Source organism: Camelina sativa, chromosome 11 (assembly GCF_000633955.1).
Source record: "Camelina sativa cultivar DH55 chromosome 11, Cs, whole genome shotgun sequence".
NCBI classification, from domain to species: domain Eukaryota; kingdom Viridiplantae; phylum Streptophyta; class Magnoliopsida; order Brassicales; family Brassicaceae; genus Camelina; species Camelina sativa.
The window spans coordinates 48,745,693-48,762,488 of NC_025695.1; the positions used below are offsets into that span (position 1 = coordinate 48,745,693).

Below are 16,796 nucleotides of genomic sequence, written 5' to 3' on the forward strand. Positions count from 1 at the left end.
CCGCTGAGGAGATCTCTTCCATGGTTCTCATTAAGATGCGTGAGATTAGTGAAGCTTACCTTGGCACTACTATCAAGAACGCTGTGGTCACAGTTCCAGCTTACTTCAATGACTCTCAGCGTCAAGCTACTAAGGATGCTGGTGTCATCGCTGGTTTGAATGTTCTGCGTATCATCAACGAGCCCACTGCTGCTGCCATTGCCTACGGTCTTGACAAGAAGGCCACCAGCGTTGGAGAGAAGAACGTTCTGATCTTTGATCTTGGTGGTGGTACTTTTGATGTCTCTCTTCTTACAATTGAAGAAGGTATCTTTGAGGTCAAGGCCACTGCTGGAGACACTCATCTTGGTGGTGAAGATTTCGATAACAGAATGGTTAACCACTTTGTTCAAGAGTTTAAGAGGAAGAGCAAGCAGGACATCACTGGCCTCGCAAGACCCCTTAGGAGGCTGAGAACAGCTTGCGAGAGAGCAAAGAGAACTCTTTCTTCCACGGCGCAAACGACCATCGAGATTGACTCTCTCTATGGAGGAGCTGACCTCTTTGCTCCAATTACCCGTGCTAGATTCGAAGAGCTTAACATGGATCTTTTCAGGAAGTGTATGGAGCCTGTTGAGAAGTGTCTCCGTGATGCTAAGATGGACAAGAGCTCAGTCCATGAAGTTGTTCTTGTCGGTGGTTCCACCCGTATCCCCAAAGTTCAACAGCTTCTCCAAGATTTCTTCAATGGTAAAGAGCTCTGCAAGTCTATCAACCCTGACGAGGCTGTTGCATACGGTGCAGCCGTCCAGGGAGCTATTCTAAGCGGTGAAGGAAACGAAAAGGTTCAAGACCTTCTCTTGCTTGATGTCACTCCTCTCTCCCTCGGTCTTGAAACTGCTGGTGGTGTCATGACCACTTTGATCCAGAGAAACACAACCATCCCGACCAAGAAGGAGCAGGTCTTCTCCACTTACTCAGACAATCAGCCCGGCGTGTTGATCCAGGTGTTCGAAGGTGAGAGAGCCAGAACCAAGGACAACAACCTTCTCGGTAAATTCGAGCTCTCCGGAATCCCTCCGGCTCCTCGTGGTGTCCCTCAGATCACTGTCTGCTTTGACATCGATGCTAATGGTATCCTCAACGTATCTGCTGAGGACAAGACCACCGGACAGAAGAACAAGATCACCATCACGAATGACAAGGGTCGTCTCTCCAAGGATGAGATCGAGAAGATGGTTCAAGAGGCAGAGAAGTACAAGTCTGAGGACGAGGAGCACAAGAAGAAGGTTGAAGCCAAGAATGCTCTTGAGAACTACGCTTACAACATGCGGAACACCATCCGTGATGAGAAGATCAGTGAGAAGCTTCCAGCTGCAGACAAGAAGAAGATTGAGGACTCGATTGACGAAGCAATCCAATGGCTTGATGGTAACCAATTGGCTGAAGCTGACGAGTTTGAAGACAAGATGAAGCAGCTGGAGGGTGTTTGTAATCCGATCATCGCCAAGATGTACCAAGGAGCTGGTGGTGAAGCCGGTGGTCCAGGTCCCCATGGTATGGACGAAGCTGCTCCTCCTGCTCCAGGCGGTGCTGGCCCTAAGATCGAGGAGGTCGACTAATCTGTTGGATCTTGACATGTCTCTCTCTTTCTGTCTATCTTTACTTTTGATCGTAAGACTTTATTGTTGTTTTGTTGTGTTTTTTTGGTTTGTATTTTTTTGGACAATGGCTGGTTTGCCCAGCTACGATGACGGATACAAGTTTTCTATAGAACACTTGTTCATTTTTGCTCATTAGTAAAAAATGTCTGCTATTGGATATAAGAACGTCGTCAACATAGAACTTAAACAAGGGACTTTTACTTTAATGGTTGTACTAACAAAAAGAAGATTAAACTTTTGGACTCAGGTTAACAAAGAAGAGCAGCTACGAATATTTGACTACGAGTTACACAACTTATACATAAACCTTAGGAATTTAAAGTTCACGAAGATGTAGTTGCAATATTTTCAAACAAGTATCTCTAAATGGGTGAACTAATTAAATTAATTAAGATTCATGTTCCACATCAGATCATTCAAATCGGATGAGCAAATCTTCTAAGAGTCAGAAACATATGTGTATGCACGCCAAGACATATGTGTATGCACGCCAAGACATAAACCTGTGAATCTTCTCATGGTGGGTGTATGATCATATGAATCAGAAAGGTATGGACTGCCGACCAGGCCAAGACTCAATCTTCTGGAAGTAATCGACAGGCACTACACCATCAATGCCTTCAGTCAAAATCACTTTGTTGTCTGACATGTAGAACGCAATCCCATCTGGATATATATTCACAAGTATTACTGAAATGTTGAATCTCTGACGGACAACATCACTAAATTTAAGACACAGAATCAAGGCCTCATGCTAGAGTAATACCTTCCAGAGCTTTCTTCATGTCGAGGAAGATCAAAACATCAACATTCCTTCTCATGCCTTGGCCAGAAATCATGTAAATTTGGAATCAGATAAATGTGCATATGCAATCATAAAGCAGAAACAACAACAACAATAGGATAAAAAAATCTAACCACTAATCACTTTAAGCCACAAGAGAAGTGAACATGCATTCTATTCATGCGCTTTAAGCCTGATGCTAAGATGGATTCCAAATTCTTCCTATAAGTTCCATGTACACACACTGCCATTACAGAAATTTCTAATTAACACGAGCACCTAACTATGCGAGTCATATACATACATAATAGAAGAAATCACAAGTATGTGTCCTACTAGTACCTGGAGCTTCTTCTGGTGACAGTATTGGTTTAAGTAACTTTTCAGACTCTACCGTCTGCGCACAGAGACAATTGGAAAGGTCTCAGCTTTCAACACAAAAGATGAAGAAGACACACTAGTTTCATCTCTTTCGAGGTATTTGTTTTTTTTTTTGTTCTTCAAATCTTTTGTTGTTCTTCTGACTACTTGATAACAACCACCAGAGTGCTTCGTTCTCAATCATAAATTGAAGTGTTACACTGAACCAAAAAAGAAAAAATGGTCATTCGGTATTCTTTATTGAGTCCTCTGTTTCTTCTTCCCTTCTTTTTGAGATTTAGCTTTCTCGGTCAAATCTCGCACTCCCCTTCTCTTATACATTTTAAAACTCATCTCTCTCTCAACTGTCATATTCCTCACCTTCTCTGTAATCTCTGCAGCGAATTCTCTATTATACAGTTTCTTCAACCCCTTCATAAGATTACCAAATGTGTCTGGTTGCGGCATGAAGTCCATCTCCATCATTTCAAGACAATAAGAACACGCCTCCTTTTCATAACCTTTTGAGAACAAGGCATGGATCCATATTGTCCAAGACGATACAGTCAGCTCGCAAGACCCTTTACTTGTGATGCAACTCCAAACATCTTTCGCCGTTTCCAGCTTCTCGTCTCTTAACAGGGTATTTAGCAATGACTTCAGAGTTCCGTATTGAGAAACGGAGAACAATCCTCGAGTTACCATTTCTTTGAAGTGATCAGAGGCTTCGAGTAAAACACCTTGGCTTGTTAAACCATCGATCATAATAACAAACGAATCTGCTCCAGGACTCAAACCGTTCGTTTTCATTTCGTTCCATAATCGAAGAGCTTCCTTAACTTCTCCTAGTTTACAAGCCAATCTGATGACGATATTATAAACGCCAAGATCAGCATAATACCCTACCTGCTTCATCTTATCCATCAGCTCCAAACACTCTTCAAATTTTTCTTTCTTCTCATGAATCGCCATGATATGCATATAGGTGAGTTGGGACGGGATGAGCCCTTTCTTAATCATATCGTCTAACACAATATAACACTTGTCGATTCTTCCACATTTGCAAAACCCATTAACTAACGCAGTGTAAGTCACAGCATCAGCCTCACATTCATACCTCTCCATCTCAACAAACACCTTCATCGCCTCTTCCACTCTATCCACCTTACACAATGCTTGGATCAAAACAGTGTAACAGTTCACATTCGGTTCAAACCCTCTTCTTCTCATATCTATCAAAAGATCATAAGCATCTGCTACTTTACCAGCATTAGCATACCCACTAAGCAAATTGGTGTAATCAACAACGTCAGGCTCAAACCCAGCTTCCTTCATCTGAACCAAAACATGTTTAGCTTCCATCATCTTCCCTTCCCTACACCAACCACACAACAATGAAGTAAAATATATCAAATTCGAAGGAAACCGCAATCTCATATCCTCGAAAAGCTTCGCAGCATCTTTAACACTACCGTGCTTACACAAAGAATCAAGCAAACACCCGAATACATACTCATCATGTTCTAAACCGAACTTAGGCATTTCGTCGAGCACCTCAATAGCTTTCTTAACCATAACCGCAGAAGGAAACCTCTGAATCAAAACCACAAACAATTCAGGTCCAATCAGTTGAGGATTCTCCTTCCTCATCTCTTCGATTAAACCCCAAACAGCTTCAAATTGACGCATTTTGCTCAAAACTCTCACCATCGATTTGTAAAATTCGATAGTATGAGAGTAACCAGGCTGCTTAGCCGCCCAGACGAAGAATCTGTAACCTAGATTCCCGGAATTACCACAACGACTCAAAACCCGTTCGATTAACCCGGGTCGGAGTTGAATACCGGATTCGTTAAGCGCGAGTTCCAACTTCGGAACCCTAGAATGAAATTTCCGAAGAATCCTGTATGATTTCTCGACATCACTCGCGAATTCATCGTACTTGGAGTTCTTCGTACGATCGTTGCGGCTCTTATCGAGACAGACTAAACCAATCCCGTTGCTTCTCCGGAAATTATCTTCGAGAGCTTTAGAAACGCGAAAACTTCTTCGAATCAAGTCAAAGCGAGACTTTAATTGAGAAGAAGGTAAGAAAAATTGGCGTTTGCTGAGAAGAAACTCGACTATCGGAGAGAATCTATGCATCTCGTAAACGGTGAAAGCATTTTATGAATTTGTCCATCGGCTTCACGCATTCTCTTGTCCGCCCACAACTTAAACACCGTCGTTTAGACAAAAAAAATAAGAATTCGGACCTGGGCCAGATCTTTGATGGGCTTTTATTCAGCGCTTGTTAGGCCTGTTGAAGCAATTGGCGCCACTAAGCTGAGATATTTTAATCAAATTAATCCAACGATCATTATTAATCAAATTAATGCATTATTTTTATCATTGAACAACTTATTAAACCAAAGATCTTTTTTTTTTTATTAAACCAAAGATCTCTTCTTCTTCTTCTTTTTGTTTGGGTCAAAGATCACTTCTACTTTATGGATGGTCATTAATTTATGCTATGCAAACACCGAAGCACGGGCTCCAAGCTACCCCAACAAAACCCGGCCATAAATATGGATTTGTGATAATTAAACGAGAAAGATAAGGATTGGTCCATGATAACGTGGGGTCATAATTGTACTTGACAGTAAAAGCTTTAAGTTCTCGAAGCAAGGTTTGACTAGCCTTACGGCGCGACAATTTAGTGAATTACTCTATTGCCCTTAATTAAGCCAATGATGTCATGATGACTAAAGTAGTTTACTATCCACCAACATATCCAAATCAGCACAGGTCCAAGGCTCCAAGCCAATCCCATTACAAAATCACACACTCCGATTCTCCTAACAAAAAACTAAACAACGCAAGTTTAGAAACTGTAACAAATAAAACTTGTGTTTTTGTTAATAATATATGTACCCAAACTACATATGATCAAATCATCTAAAAATAATTAAATCTCCTATTTTTGTATCTTTAGCTTTTGTTATTCAAAGTGAAAAAATGGAAAAAAGAAAAGACTAATAATGTGATTAAATTAGTAATCAGGCATAGAGTGACTAATCTTTCCTTCTTCTTCCTCCATCTTCTTCTCAGTGATCTTCAACCATACACAAACTCCAGTGAAGCTAATCACTAAGCTCGCGATTCCACTCCCAAGCCCAATCCCAACGATCGCCATTATCGACAATCCTTTGCTCTTCATCTCCTCCAACGGATACCCAAACAGTTTCTTGTTCCCTGTAAACGAGCTCTCATTAAATCTCGGCAAGTTCCCGTTTCTCATCGCCAGATTCGCCGGAATCTGACCGGATAATTTATTATCAGAGACATCGAACGCCGATAACCTCGCGAGGCTCCCCAACTGCGACGGGATTTGGCCGGAGAGTTTGTTACCGTGAAGATCGATGACGTTTAAGTAAGCGCAGAGAGCTAGCTGCGGCGAGATTTCACCGGAGAGGAGAGGTTAAGAACAGCGAGGTTAACGAGGTACTGTAACTGCGGCGGGATCTCGCCGGAGATCTGGTTTGAAGATAGATCTAGGGATTGGAGATTCGTGCAATTAGAGAGGTACGGAGAGATTGAGCCACGGAGAGAGAGGTTCGTTAGTGAGAGTTTGTAAACCCTGCCGTTGTTGCAAGTGACTCCGTGGAGGGAAGAGGCGAAGCCGGTGCAAGGGTTTGAGAAGAAGGATTTTGTCCAGTTACGGAGGTTATTCGCCGGATCTTCTAAGCTCTGACGTAGATTCGTTAAGCATAACTCGTCGTTTGGGTCTCCGGAGACCAAACGCCGTGCCGTTTCGAAACTTAGAAGGAGGAGGAGGAAGAGTAACCGGTAACTAAACCGGTGATTAACCGGCATCGGAGATATTTTTTTTTTGTTTCAAAAGGCTGAAGAAGAGCGAAGCTTTCACGTGACGATAAACTTTATAAACTTGCCTTGTGACTTTGTGAGTGATCTTCTTCTTCGTCTTTCGGCCGGGTATTAATGCGCACGTTAGTTATGTTCTTGGGCTCTGCGCATTATAGAGATTTGGTAGATTACTAGATTAGTATGTATGTATGTGTCATTATTTTTGGGATTAAAAATTGATTTTAACAAAATTAGGTGCTTTATATTATTTACGATACAATAGTCACTTTCATAATTTGCGTTTTAATCGGTTTTCAGCCTTTAAAATACTTTATATGGTAAGACCAAGGTTTCATGCTTATTCATGTCATACCGCATTTGCGATTTTTCTTATAATTGTTTGACTATAATATGACATTAAGGTATTGAATCCAGTATTATTATATTCGTATGATTCGTATCGTCAAGATATTATTCTTTCTTTTTATTTTTCCCCGACAAAATAAGATTATCAGAAAGAATAGCTAAGAAAGAAGATTCATATCACAATCACAAATAAGTACGTACAGATATGTTTGTTTATATTGTTTAAAAATGTGCTAATATATCCAACGTGCCAGAGTTTCAAATAATTTACAAACGCATTTTCTATGCACTAACCAAAAAGACAAATTTTTATGCCAATAGCAAAACCAAACATTTGTCTTGTCTTACATTAGAAAAGACTTGTGTGGTTTGGTTTCAATGAATTGTCGACATCTTCATAAAATAAAAGAGCGGACAAGATTGAACTTGGGGTTGGGGACATATATTGCTCTTTGAGTTGATACTTTATCCAAAATTTAAGAAAATATCGACAGACACTATTTCATAGCTATACAGTGATTATAAGTATTTAGGACAAACAAATTAGAGAGAAATATGTTTCAAGCAACAGCGGTTTTGCAGCAGACATTAAGGACATCATCGAGAGATGGATGATCTCCAGTGCCTTCGTCTTTTCGACCGTACAACAGTTTCTTGCCTCTGAATACAAACGTACCTCCCTGATAGAAGAAGAGACATAACTAAGGATCAAACCAAAAAAACAGACAACTTCATCTATTAAATTTCTTGTCTAGTGAAGAACTAAACAAAACAAAACAAAAAAAAGAACCTGTTGCAACACACTGCTTCTGTCTTCAGGAGTGGCCTCTATGGTGTAATTCTTTGCAGCTTCTCGAATCTCTTTAAATCTTGAGAATACCTTTTTCTGCAATAATCGAAGTTTCTATTATGTTTCATAGTGAAACAATATATACACAATTAAAACGGTAAAAAATGTCAGAGGCGGTTCATACACTAGCTGGGTTGAAGAAAGTGCGGCCTAAACCGTAGTATAATCCAAGAACATCGTATGCCTGCATATTTAAGAAAAGCCATCTCAAATTTTCAATCAAATTAAAGACATCTAGAAAAACAAGGTATGTACGTTTAATTTACCTTGCGTTCAGGATCCGCATAAAGAGATTCCACGGGAAAAGGTAACTAAAACAATGAAAAACATTACTATTAGACTCTCACAATCTCGGTTGAGCAATAACGTATTGGCATGCGGTGTCTTGAGTTTTTCAAAATGTGAGAAGTATCCGTTCCCTTTTATCTTTCTAATTTTTTTGTGAACTCAACCACAGGAGAAACTCCTACTTCTCTAAGGGAGTTGGGAACTTTGCTATTTTGGTTTATGGTATTTCTGATCTAATGCTATGAGCCTCCAAAAGTACAGTATATAATAAAGCCATGAGAATACTTGAACGGAGGATGACATCTAGAGCTAATTTTTCCCTGTTCGGTATCTCTTGATCACTCACCCACTTCTCATTCACATTTGAAGGTTTACAAAGACCAAGCAAGAAACATTTATTTTTAATGAATTGTAGCACTAAAGACTTGGTTTGGTCGCATCCTCGACTCATGAATTTGGAGGCACATATCAGCAGATATGCAAAGCCAACATAACTTAGACACCAAGATAGCATATATCCATGAGCTTACTAAGTTCGGATTATATAATTTAAAGAAGAAGGAGAAAGATTTATAGTATACCCGAGTAGCAAGTATACGAGCCTTATCAGGAGTTCCAACACCAACAGCTATCAATTTAACACCAGCTGCATCAAATCTCGGTTTCGCTTCTTTCAAAGCAGCAGCAAGTTCCCAACTTCCATATTAAAAAAAAAAAGAAACCAATTTCATTTATCAGTTCAGTGGTTCTACTAAACTCTTGCAACAAATCAATACTCGAGTTTCAGAAAAATTTCTAAATCAAATCAATTTACCAGCAAACGCATCCGAAATGCCTCAAAAGTACAACAGCAGCAATTCCCTGAATATTACAAAACACACAATTCATCAAACGCTAATATCTGAAAAAAAAAGTCTTCTTTATATGGATTCGATTCTAACATACATCGTTCTGATCCCAGAGATCACTGAATTGCACACGCTGGCCAGAAGCAGTGAAGATGGAGACATCGCCAAGAATCTCACCGATATCTTCTCTGTAATCTATGACTGAATCGGTGGCTCCAGTGGCAGCTCTCGCGGAAACCAAGCGGGGTCTAAAGATCGGTGAAACGGAGGTGTAATTGGATTTTAATCTGGTAAAAGGAACAGAAGCAATCGGAGATGATGGTAACAGGGAGAAGGGTTTCGAGCACATATGAGAAAAGGAGGAAGAAATGAGCGGCATAGAACTTGGAGATCGTAGAGAGAGCATCGCCATTGGTGAGAGTCAAAAACCAAAAAAGTTATAAACTTTAAAGTTTTGGTTTATGGCACAGTGAAGGAGACGAGAGGAATAAGAATTAGAACCCCACGTGGCGAAGAAAGGACCGAGTATTATTCCGATTAGTAATAAGCCCATCTTTATATTGAAGGCCCAATTCAAAAATACAAGTCCATTAAAACAAAATACGAAAATTGCAATGTTGTTTTCGATTTTCTCACTTACTCCCCAAATTGTTCGTCGTCCGTTCTCTCTCTCTCTCTAGGGGTTTTTTTTTACCAACGGTGTATGATCCGCCATGAGTGTCACGGAGGATCGTCTTCCAATAATATCTCGACGCAGTAAGCGAACGAAGATCTCGCCGAATGGAGTAGAAGAAAACTCATTCCAGATCCCAATTGATCTTGTTTTCGAGATACTCTTGAGACTGCCGGCGAAATCTGTTGCGGCTTGTCGTTGCGTGTCGAAGCTTTGGGGATCATTAATCAGCCGTCAAGACTTCACGGAGTTGTTCTTCACCAAATCTGTGCATCGCCCGAAACTATTGTTCACCTGCCGAAAAGATGGTAAACTCTTCTTCTTCTCGTCACCTCCGGATGAGAACTCGTCCGCCGATTCTCTTGTGAGTTTCTCCTCTTCCTGTCGCGTCTCTCGTCCTATCAATGGCTTGGTGTGTCTTGAGCGAGACGTTAAGAAAACGAATGAAACGGTGAGAGTGATATGTAATCCTAGCACGGGACAGTGTTTGAACTTGCCCAAACCGACGACGACGTGGAGTGGGCTTCGTATACACAACTTCTTCGTGTATGAACCGATTGAGAAACAATTCAAGTTATTGTTGTCTTGTGGAATTCATGAGCATCTAGTTCTAACTCTAGGAACTGGAGAATTGTCTTGGAGGGTGATTGAACCTTCCAAGCCTCATTGTATTCATAGATTGTCTAATATATGCATCAACGGTGTTCTGTATTATCCAGCTACCGATATGTCTTCAACGGATGACATAATCGTTTGCTTTGATGTCAGCTCCGAGAAGTTTAGATTTATTACAGCCATCCAAGGTTTCATTCAAGCAGGGCATGATGGAGTTCTGATCAACTACAATGGTAAATTAGCTTCGCTTGTTTCTAAAAGAAGTCGCATTGTTGATAGAAGAAGTAAAAGCATCGAGTTGTGGGTTCTACAAGATGTGGAAAACCAGGAATGTATTAAGCATACGTACGTATTGCCCACTTGGTGGCAGGATATAGTTGGAACTGGTTGTTATACTTTTGTTGGAGTGACTCGTTCAAAAGAATTTATGTTTTCGCCATGGTATCAAACTGTGCCTTTCTATGTCTTCTACTTCAATATTGAGAAACAAACGATTAGAAGAGCTGCAATACGAGGAATGGAAGCGCTTCAGGGTCACACAGTCCTCACCTTTTTAGACCATGTAGAAAACGTTAAGCCTCTATCCTTATGTTTTAGTTAGGATTTTTTGTTTCTTTGAGATATTTGTAACAGAGATGATCTCGCCTCTTGGTTCGTTTATCTCTCTCTTGGCTATGGGACCTTATTACTGTTCTCGTCTTTTTAGATCAGATGACTAACTTGTTTTCAAACAACGAACCAACTGGCACAAACATTGGGAGATTAACAAATTTATTCCTAAAAATTGCTACCAAAAGTTGAACTGCTAAACTTTAGTCTAAACAAGAGAGACTCCCTAAGACATTCTCAAAACAGAGATTGTGGCTTCAACATTTGGTTGTTAAACATATGTCTGAAATTTTGTAGATGTTCACAACGCCATAGTAATGATTGTCTGATGAGAACATAACCGGTTAACCGAAGTAATTAACGGACATCATCTAAGTCGAACAAGTGTTTTTAGAGCTAATTTACTTAACGAGATACAAATACAAGAGGGCACGATAAATTTACTTAACGAGATTGCACAAGGACTTGGCATGGACTTGTTCGTAATAACCCATCTCAAATGGAAACATATTGTTTAAATTAACAACTATCGGAAAATTTTATATATTTGATTTCCTGACAAACGTTTAACACAAATGGAAATTCTATAAAAACTTTCTTGTTCAGACAAGAAAATACAAAAGGTGTTTTAACTCAATTAACCACTAGTAGCGATAAGTCGGTGACAATATTAGGTGGAAACGCTGCGTTTTACTCTAGAGGCGATCACAAAGGCGATTTAGAGTTTTTGCTTCTTGCACAAGGTTAATGCCGTCGGGAGCTTCTCCCCCAGGAGACAGGGGTCCACTGAGGGTGGATCTTCGATGATCCTGGGTCTAGAGGAAGGTGAGTTATCACCGGTTGCCGGGCTTGATAAGGGTTCCCCTTGGAGGGTGCTGAAGGAAATTGATACTGAGGGGGTTTCCTCTGTCGTTCCTTCGGAGTTGCAGTTGGTTCCTCCTCTTGCCGCTCCTGAAAGTTCACTGAAACATTTATGGGTATCTATGGTTAAATCTAAAGGGGACATGACTAAGATCGATCTGGCTGTTGAGGAAATAGATGGTATACCTACGGTACGGTTACCAAATAAGGTTTTTGAGGAGGATCATTCTCTTTGGAAAGATTTCCTGGTGGGGAGATTTCTCGCAAAAGCTCCTTTCGTGGGAGGGATCCATGCTTTAGTAAACAAGATCTGGACACTTGGGGATAAAACAATGAAGATTGATGTTTATACAATGGATAATACTACGGTGCGATTTCGAATCCGGGATGAGCGTACGCGAACTCGTGTGTTGAAGAGAGGTATGTGGAATCTGTGTGGTGTTCCGGTTGTTTTATCAAAGTGGAGTCCCATTGCCGAGATGGAGCCGGAAGAGATTAAGACTATTCCCATCTGGGTTATAGTGAAGAATGTTCCTCCAAAATATTTTTCGTGGGAGGTTCTGAGTGCGATCACAAGTCCACTAGGTACCCCAAAACAGTTACCTTCGGATACAGAGTCGTGTAAGTCGTTCATTGAAGCAAAAGTGTTGGTGGAAGTTGATTTAACAAAAAGTTTGCCAAAAAAAATGTCTTTTAAATCTGAGAAAGGTGGTGATACCATAGTGGAGTTTGTTTATCCTTCGCTGCCAGCTCGCTGTACTCTCTGCTCTAAATGGGGTCATTTGGATTCAGTGTGTACAACGAGAAAGGAACAGGTGGTAACATGTCACGACACAGTTTTAACAGAAAAACCGACAAAGCAGAATGTTGAAAATGGTGTAGCATCTGGTGCAGTGACAGTGGAACCAGCAGCACAAATGCCTGATATATAGCAGGGGGAAGTTGCGGATACATCAGCTAAAATTGCTGATGATGTCACGAATACGGCGAGTGATACGGACCTTGGTTGGAAAACTCCCATTAAAGGTATATGTAATCCAATGAAGCAGGATTCCAACAAGGAAGAGGTTTCGACTATGTCGAATTCTTTTTCATGCCTTAGCAATAATGGAGAACAGGGTGAGGATTTGGAGGAACCTAGCAATCCTAGTACTGTGTTTGAGACTAGTACTATCGATGATACGACTCATGTGGCTATCAAGTTTCAGGAGAAACAGAGTCGTGTGGGTGCAGATGATCCGGAGCGTCTGGAGATTGGTCTCTCCATTCGCCCTTCTCTACCTCGCGCCTCAAAGGAGGTACATAAATTTTTGTCTAACACGAGTTCTCGGAGTAGTAGGATCTAGGCTTCTACATCTCTTGCAACACGTCTTCCTCCCAAACAACTCTGATGTCGGGGTTTTTTTGGAACATATGGGGTTTCAACAAAAAGAAAAAACAGAGGGTTGTTAAAGAGTGGTTAAGACAGGGAAATTTCGATTTTGGCTGTCTGATTGAAATGAAGGTAAAGGAAAGACAGGCTGACAGAGTGGTGAGGTCAGTGTTTCCAGACTGATCTTTTCTCTCAAACTATGATGAACATCGGTTGGGGCGACTCTGGGTCATTTGGAGAAACAATGTTAGAGTTACTTCGGTTTATAGAACCACGCAGTTGATCACATGTTCTATTTACATTGAAGGGATGGATGAGTTTTTTGTCTCATTCATTTATGCTGCAAATCTCTTTGTTGAACGCCAAGCTCTTTAGAGCGATTTGCGACATCATCAGGACTCTCCTTTATTTAGGGATAAAGCTTGGCTACTCTGTGGTGATTTTAATGAAATACTGGATGGTGATGATCACTCTCTTAATGCTTCCACCCCTTTCTGCACGACAGGAATGAGGGACTTCCAAGATTTTGCTCGCTACTGCGAACTTTCCGATATGCATTATCACGGACAAAAGTTTACATGGTGTAATAAGCGGCATGATGGGGTAATCTGTAAAAAACTTGACAGAGTCCTTATTAATAACCATTGGCTTCAGCACTTTGCTCAATCCTACTCTGTGTTTGAACCGGGTGGGTGCTCGGATCATCTTACGTGTCAAATCTACCTCTCACCGGTGGCACCAAGGATTAAGAAACCTTTCAAGTTTATCAATGTTACTACCTCTCATCCAGACTTCCCGAAGGATATGGAGGAGCAGTGGCGAAATTATCCAACTCTATTTAATTCTACTTCTGCAATGCACAGATTTTCAAAGCAATTGAAAGGATTAAAGCCTCGCTTGCGATCTTTGGGAAATACATGGTTGGTGACATCTCAGTCCGCACAAAGGATGCATATAAGATTTTATGTGATATGCAGACTAAAACAATGGCAAATGCCACATCACAAGCTGTTTGTGATGAGGTGACTGCTTATGAAAAATGGAAAAAGCTTTCGGATATTGAGGAGAAATATTTGAAGCAGAAATCGAAGCTTAATTATTTGAAAGTTGGTGATCAAAATAATAAAGCATTCCACACTGCAGCTACTCTCCGTGAGTCCAGCAATAGTATCAAAGAGATTCAATGCGACAATGGTCAGGTCGTAGACACTCAAGATCAAATCAAAAGCGAAGCTGCAAGTTATTTTCAGGGTTTTCTCAATCTGCAACCTGCAGACTACACACCCTGGTCACAAGAGGAACTAGAATCAGTTTTGGATTTTAAATGTAATGAGAGTGATCAGAGGTTGCTCACCCATGAAGTATTTGCAATGCCAGGCTCGAAATCACCGGGACCAGATAGTTTTACTGTGGAGTTCTTCAAGGCTACATGGGCTACCATAGGTGATGATTTTGTAGTGGCTATACAATCCTTTTTCAGAACTGCTTTCTACCTGAATGGGTCAATTCTACTATTCTAGATCTCATACCAAAGAAGGAAAAAGCGAGACTCATGAAAGACTACAGACCGATTTCCTGCTGCAATGTCCTTTATAAAGTCATTTCGAAGATTCTGGCAAACCGACTAAAGATCATTCTACCAAAGTTCATCACCCCTAATCATTAAAGACTATCACAAGAGCACAATTTCTCCTCGATGTGCTTTAAAGATAGACATATCTAAAGCGTTTGACTCGGTACAATGGAGTTTTTTTATTACCACCTTGCGAGCCATGGCTTTTCCTGCGCAGTATGTCCACTGGATACAAACCTGCATCACAACTGCATCTTTCTCAGTCCAAGTTAATGGAGAACTAGCGGGTTATTTTGGCAGTACGAGAGGTTTACGGCAAGGCTGCTCAATCAGCCCATATCTTTTTGTTATATGCATGACTGTACTCTCTCGCAAGCTTGATGTGGCTGCTGCAAATAGGGAATTTGGATACCATCCCAGATGTAAACAGTTGAAACTCACCCACTTTTGTTTTGCTGATGATCTAATGGTGTTCGTTGATGGCTCCAAACAGTCAGTCTCTGGTGCTCTGCGGGTGTTTGATGACTTTGCGGTTCACTATGGTCTGCACATTAGTATTGAAAAATCAACTATCTACACTGCTGGCATTCCTTTGGCCCAACGAGATGAGATTCTCCACGAGTTCCCGTTTGCATACGGCTCTTTGCCGGTTCGGTATTTGGGTTTGCCGCTATTACCAAGGCGGATGACATCAGGGGATTACCTCCCTCTTATAGAAAAAATACGCATGTGTATAGCTTCTTGGACAGCTCGAATGCTCTCTTTTGCAGGCCGATTACAACTAATCATTTCAGTCCTCTTCAGTTTGACAAACTTCTGGATATCAGCTTTTAGACTACCTAAATCCTGCATTCAAGAGATTTATCGGTTATGCTTTGCTTTCTTGTGGTCTGGACCTTCTTTGAACACAAGGAAAACTAAAGTTGCTTGGTCAGAGGTCTGCTTACCAAAGAGTGAGGGAGGTTTGGGGTTACGGTCAATCGCAGAAGCAAATAAGGTGAGTATGCTCAAACTGATTTGGAGAATTTGTTCAGCTATAAGCTCTTTATGGGTGGATTGGGTGCAACGGTCTCTTATTCGAACCAGATCTTTCTGGGCTGAAAAAGATAACACAACCTCTGGCTCTTGGATTTGGAGGAAACTGTTGAAATATAGGGATCAGGCTAAGCAGTTTTTTAAGATGGAAGTGCATAATGGTGCATCAACATCTTTTTGGTTTGACAATTGGAGTTCGCTAGGCTGTTTACATGATTTCCTTAGAGATAGGGGTTTCATCGATCTTAGTATCTCTAAATCAAGCACTATGGCTGATGTAATGAATATGCAGAGGAGATGGAAACATTGGTTGCATTTGTTAACTGTTGTAGAGGAAGAGATCCAGAAACAGAAGCTATGTCGTTCTTGTGATCACGACATACCTCTGTGGAAAGGGAAAAACGACTGTTACCATAACAGCTTTTCAACCAAAGATACATGGCAACATATTCATGCTCCCCACCCACAACTGGTCGACTTCAAAGCAATCTGGTTCGCACAAGCCACTCCAAAGTACGCCTTCCTCACCTGATTGGTAGTTAAAAACAGAATCGCTACAGGTGACAAAATGCAGCAGTGGAATCCTCAGGCAAACGCAAGTTGTATCCTCTGTAATCATCCGCTAGAAACGAGAGAACATCTATTTTTCCAATGTTCTTATACGCAGCTGGTGTGGGAAGGGTTAGTTGAAAAGCTACTTGCAGATAAATACACAAGTCGCTGGAAAGATGTCATCACTCTTCTTGCTGGTAATACACTGGACAAAACAGTGAAGTTAATCCTTGGTTATGCTTTCCAAACCACCATCTACTCGATTTGGAGGGAAAGAAACGGTCGACGGCATGGAGAACACCTTTTGACGACAGAGCATCTGATCAAGCTAATAGACAAGAATGTCCGAAACTGACTAAGTACACTTCAAGGTGGCCAAACCACAGTCATCCAAGTTTGGTTTGCAGCTAGATTCTACTGAATGATTTTATTTCAAAATATTTTAAGATTTTTCACATAAATTTTGTAAAACGTTTATTTTTCTTTTGAATATAATTTAACATTAAATTCAAAAAAAAAAA

The 16,796-nt window shown here is 40.8% G+C and overlaps 4 protein-coding genes and 2 pseudogenes across 5 annotated transcripts in view; 2 read left to right on the forward strand and 4 right to left on the reverse strand.

Moving 5' to 3' along the window:
- The window catches only part of LOC104729079 (probable mediator of RNA polymerase II transcription subunit 37c), a 3,399-nt gene extending 1,746 nt beyond the window's left edge, over positions 1-1,653 (forward strand). Inside the window, exon 3 of the mRNA XM_010447973.2 lies at positions 9-1,653. Within this exon, the coding sequence (XP_010446275.1) occupies positions 9-1,601 (1,593 nt within the window). The 3' untranslated portion in view covers positions 1,602-1,653. The remainder of the gene's footprint in view (positions 1-8) is intronic.
- On the reverse strand, positions 1,822-2,992 carry LOC104729080 (annotated as a pseudogene).
- LOC104727244 (putative pentatricopeptide repeat-containing protein At5g65820) lies at positions 2,912-4,972 on the reverse strand. Of its 2 annotated transcripts, XM_010446300.2 has the most exons (2): positions 4,301-4,972; positions 2,912-4,162 (listed from the first exon to the last, which is right to left on the reverse strand). In XM_010446300.2, exons 1-2 carry the CDS (start codon positions 4,930-4,932, stop codon positions 3,046-3,048), a joined length of 1,749 nt encoding a protein of 582 aa, XP_010444602.1. In that variant the 5' UTR covers positions 4,933-4,972; the 3' UTR covers positions 2,912-3,045. The 2 variants fall into 2 exon arrangements, with proteins under 2 accessions (XP_010444602.1, XP_010444601.1); XM_010446299.2 differs by having other exon boundaries at positions 2,912-4,972.
- On the reverse strand, positions 5,659-6,981 carry LOC104727245 (annotated as a pseudogene).
- LOC104727246 (thioredoxin-like protein AAED1, chloroplastic) lies at positions 7,416-9,244 on the reverse strand (the record flags this gene model as incomplete). The annotated part of the gene is given in 7 exon segments (XM_010446301.2): positions 7,416-7,679; positions 7,790-7,885; positions 7,974-8,033; positions 8,116-8,160; positions 8,719-8,833; positions 8,952-8,998; positions 9,083-9,244. Coding segments are annotated over 7 exon segments (645 nt in total), but the record flags the coding sequence as incomplete, so codon positions are not given.
- LOC104727247 (F-box protein At5g65850-like) lies at positions 9,628-10,958 on the forward strand. The gene has a single exon (XM_010446303.2). The coding sequence runs from the start codon at positions 9,699-9,701 to the stop codon at positions 10,872-10,874; it is 1,176 nt and encodes a 391-aa protein (XP_010444605.1). The 5' UTR covers positions 9,628-9,698; the 3' UTR covers positions 10,875-10,958.

What these genes read in the sequence shown, in the direction of transcription:
- LOC104727244 (XM_010446299.2), bottom strand. Translation starts at nt 4,932, where the DNA reads ATGCATAGATTCTCTCCGATAGTCGAGTTTCTTCTCAGCAAACGCCAA.
- LOC104727247 (XM_010446303.2), top strand. Translation starts at nt 9,699, where the DNA reads ATGAGTGTCACGGAGGATCGTCTTCCAATAATATCTCGACGCAGTAAG.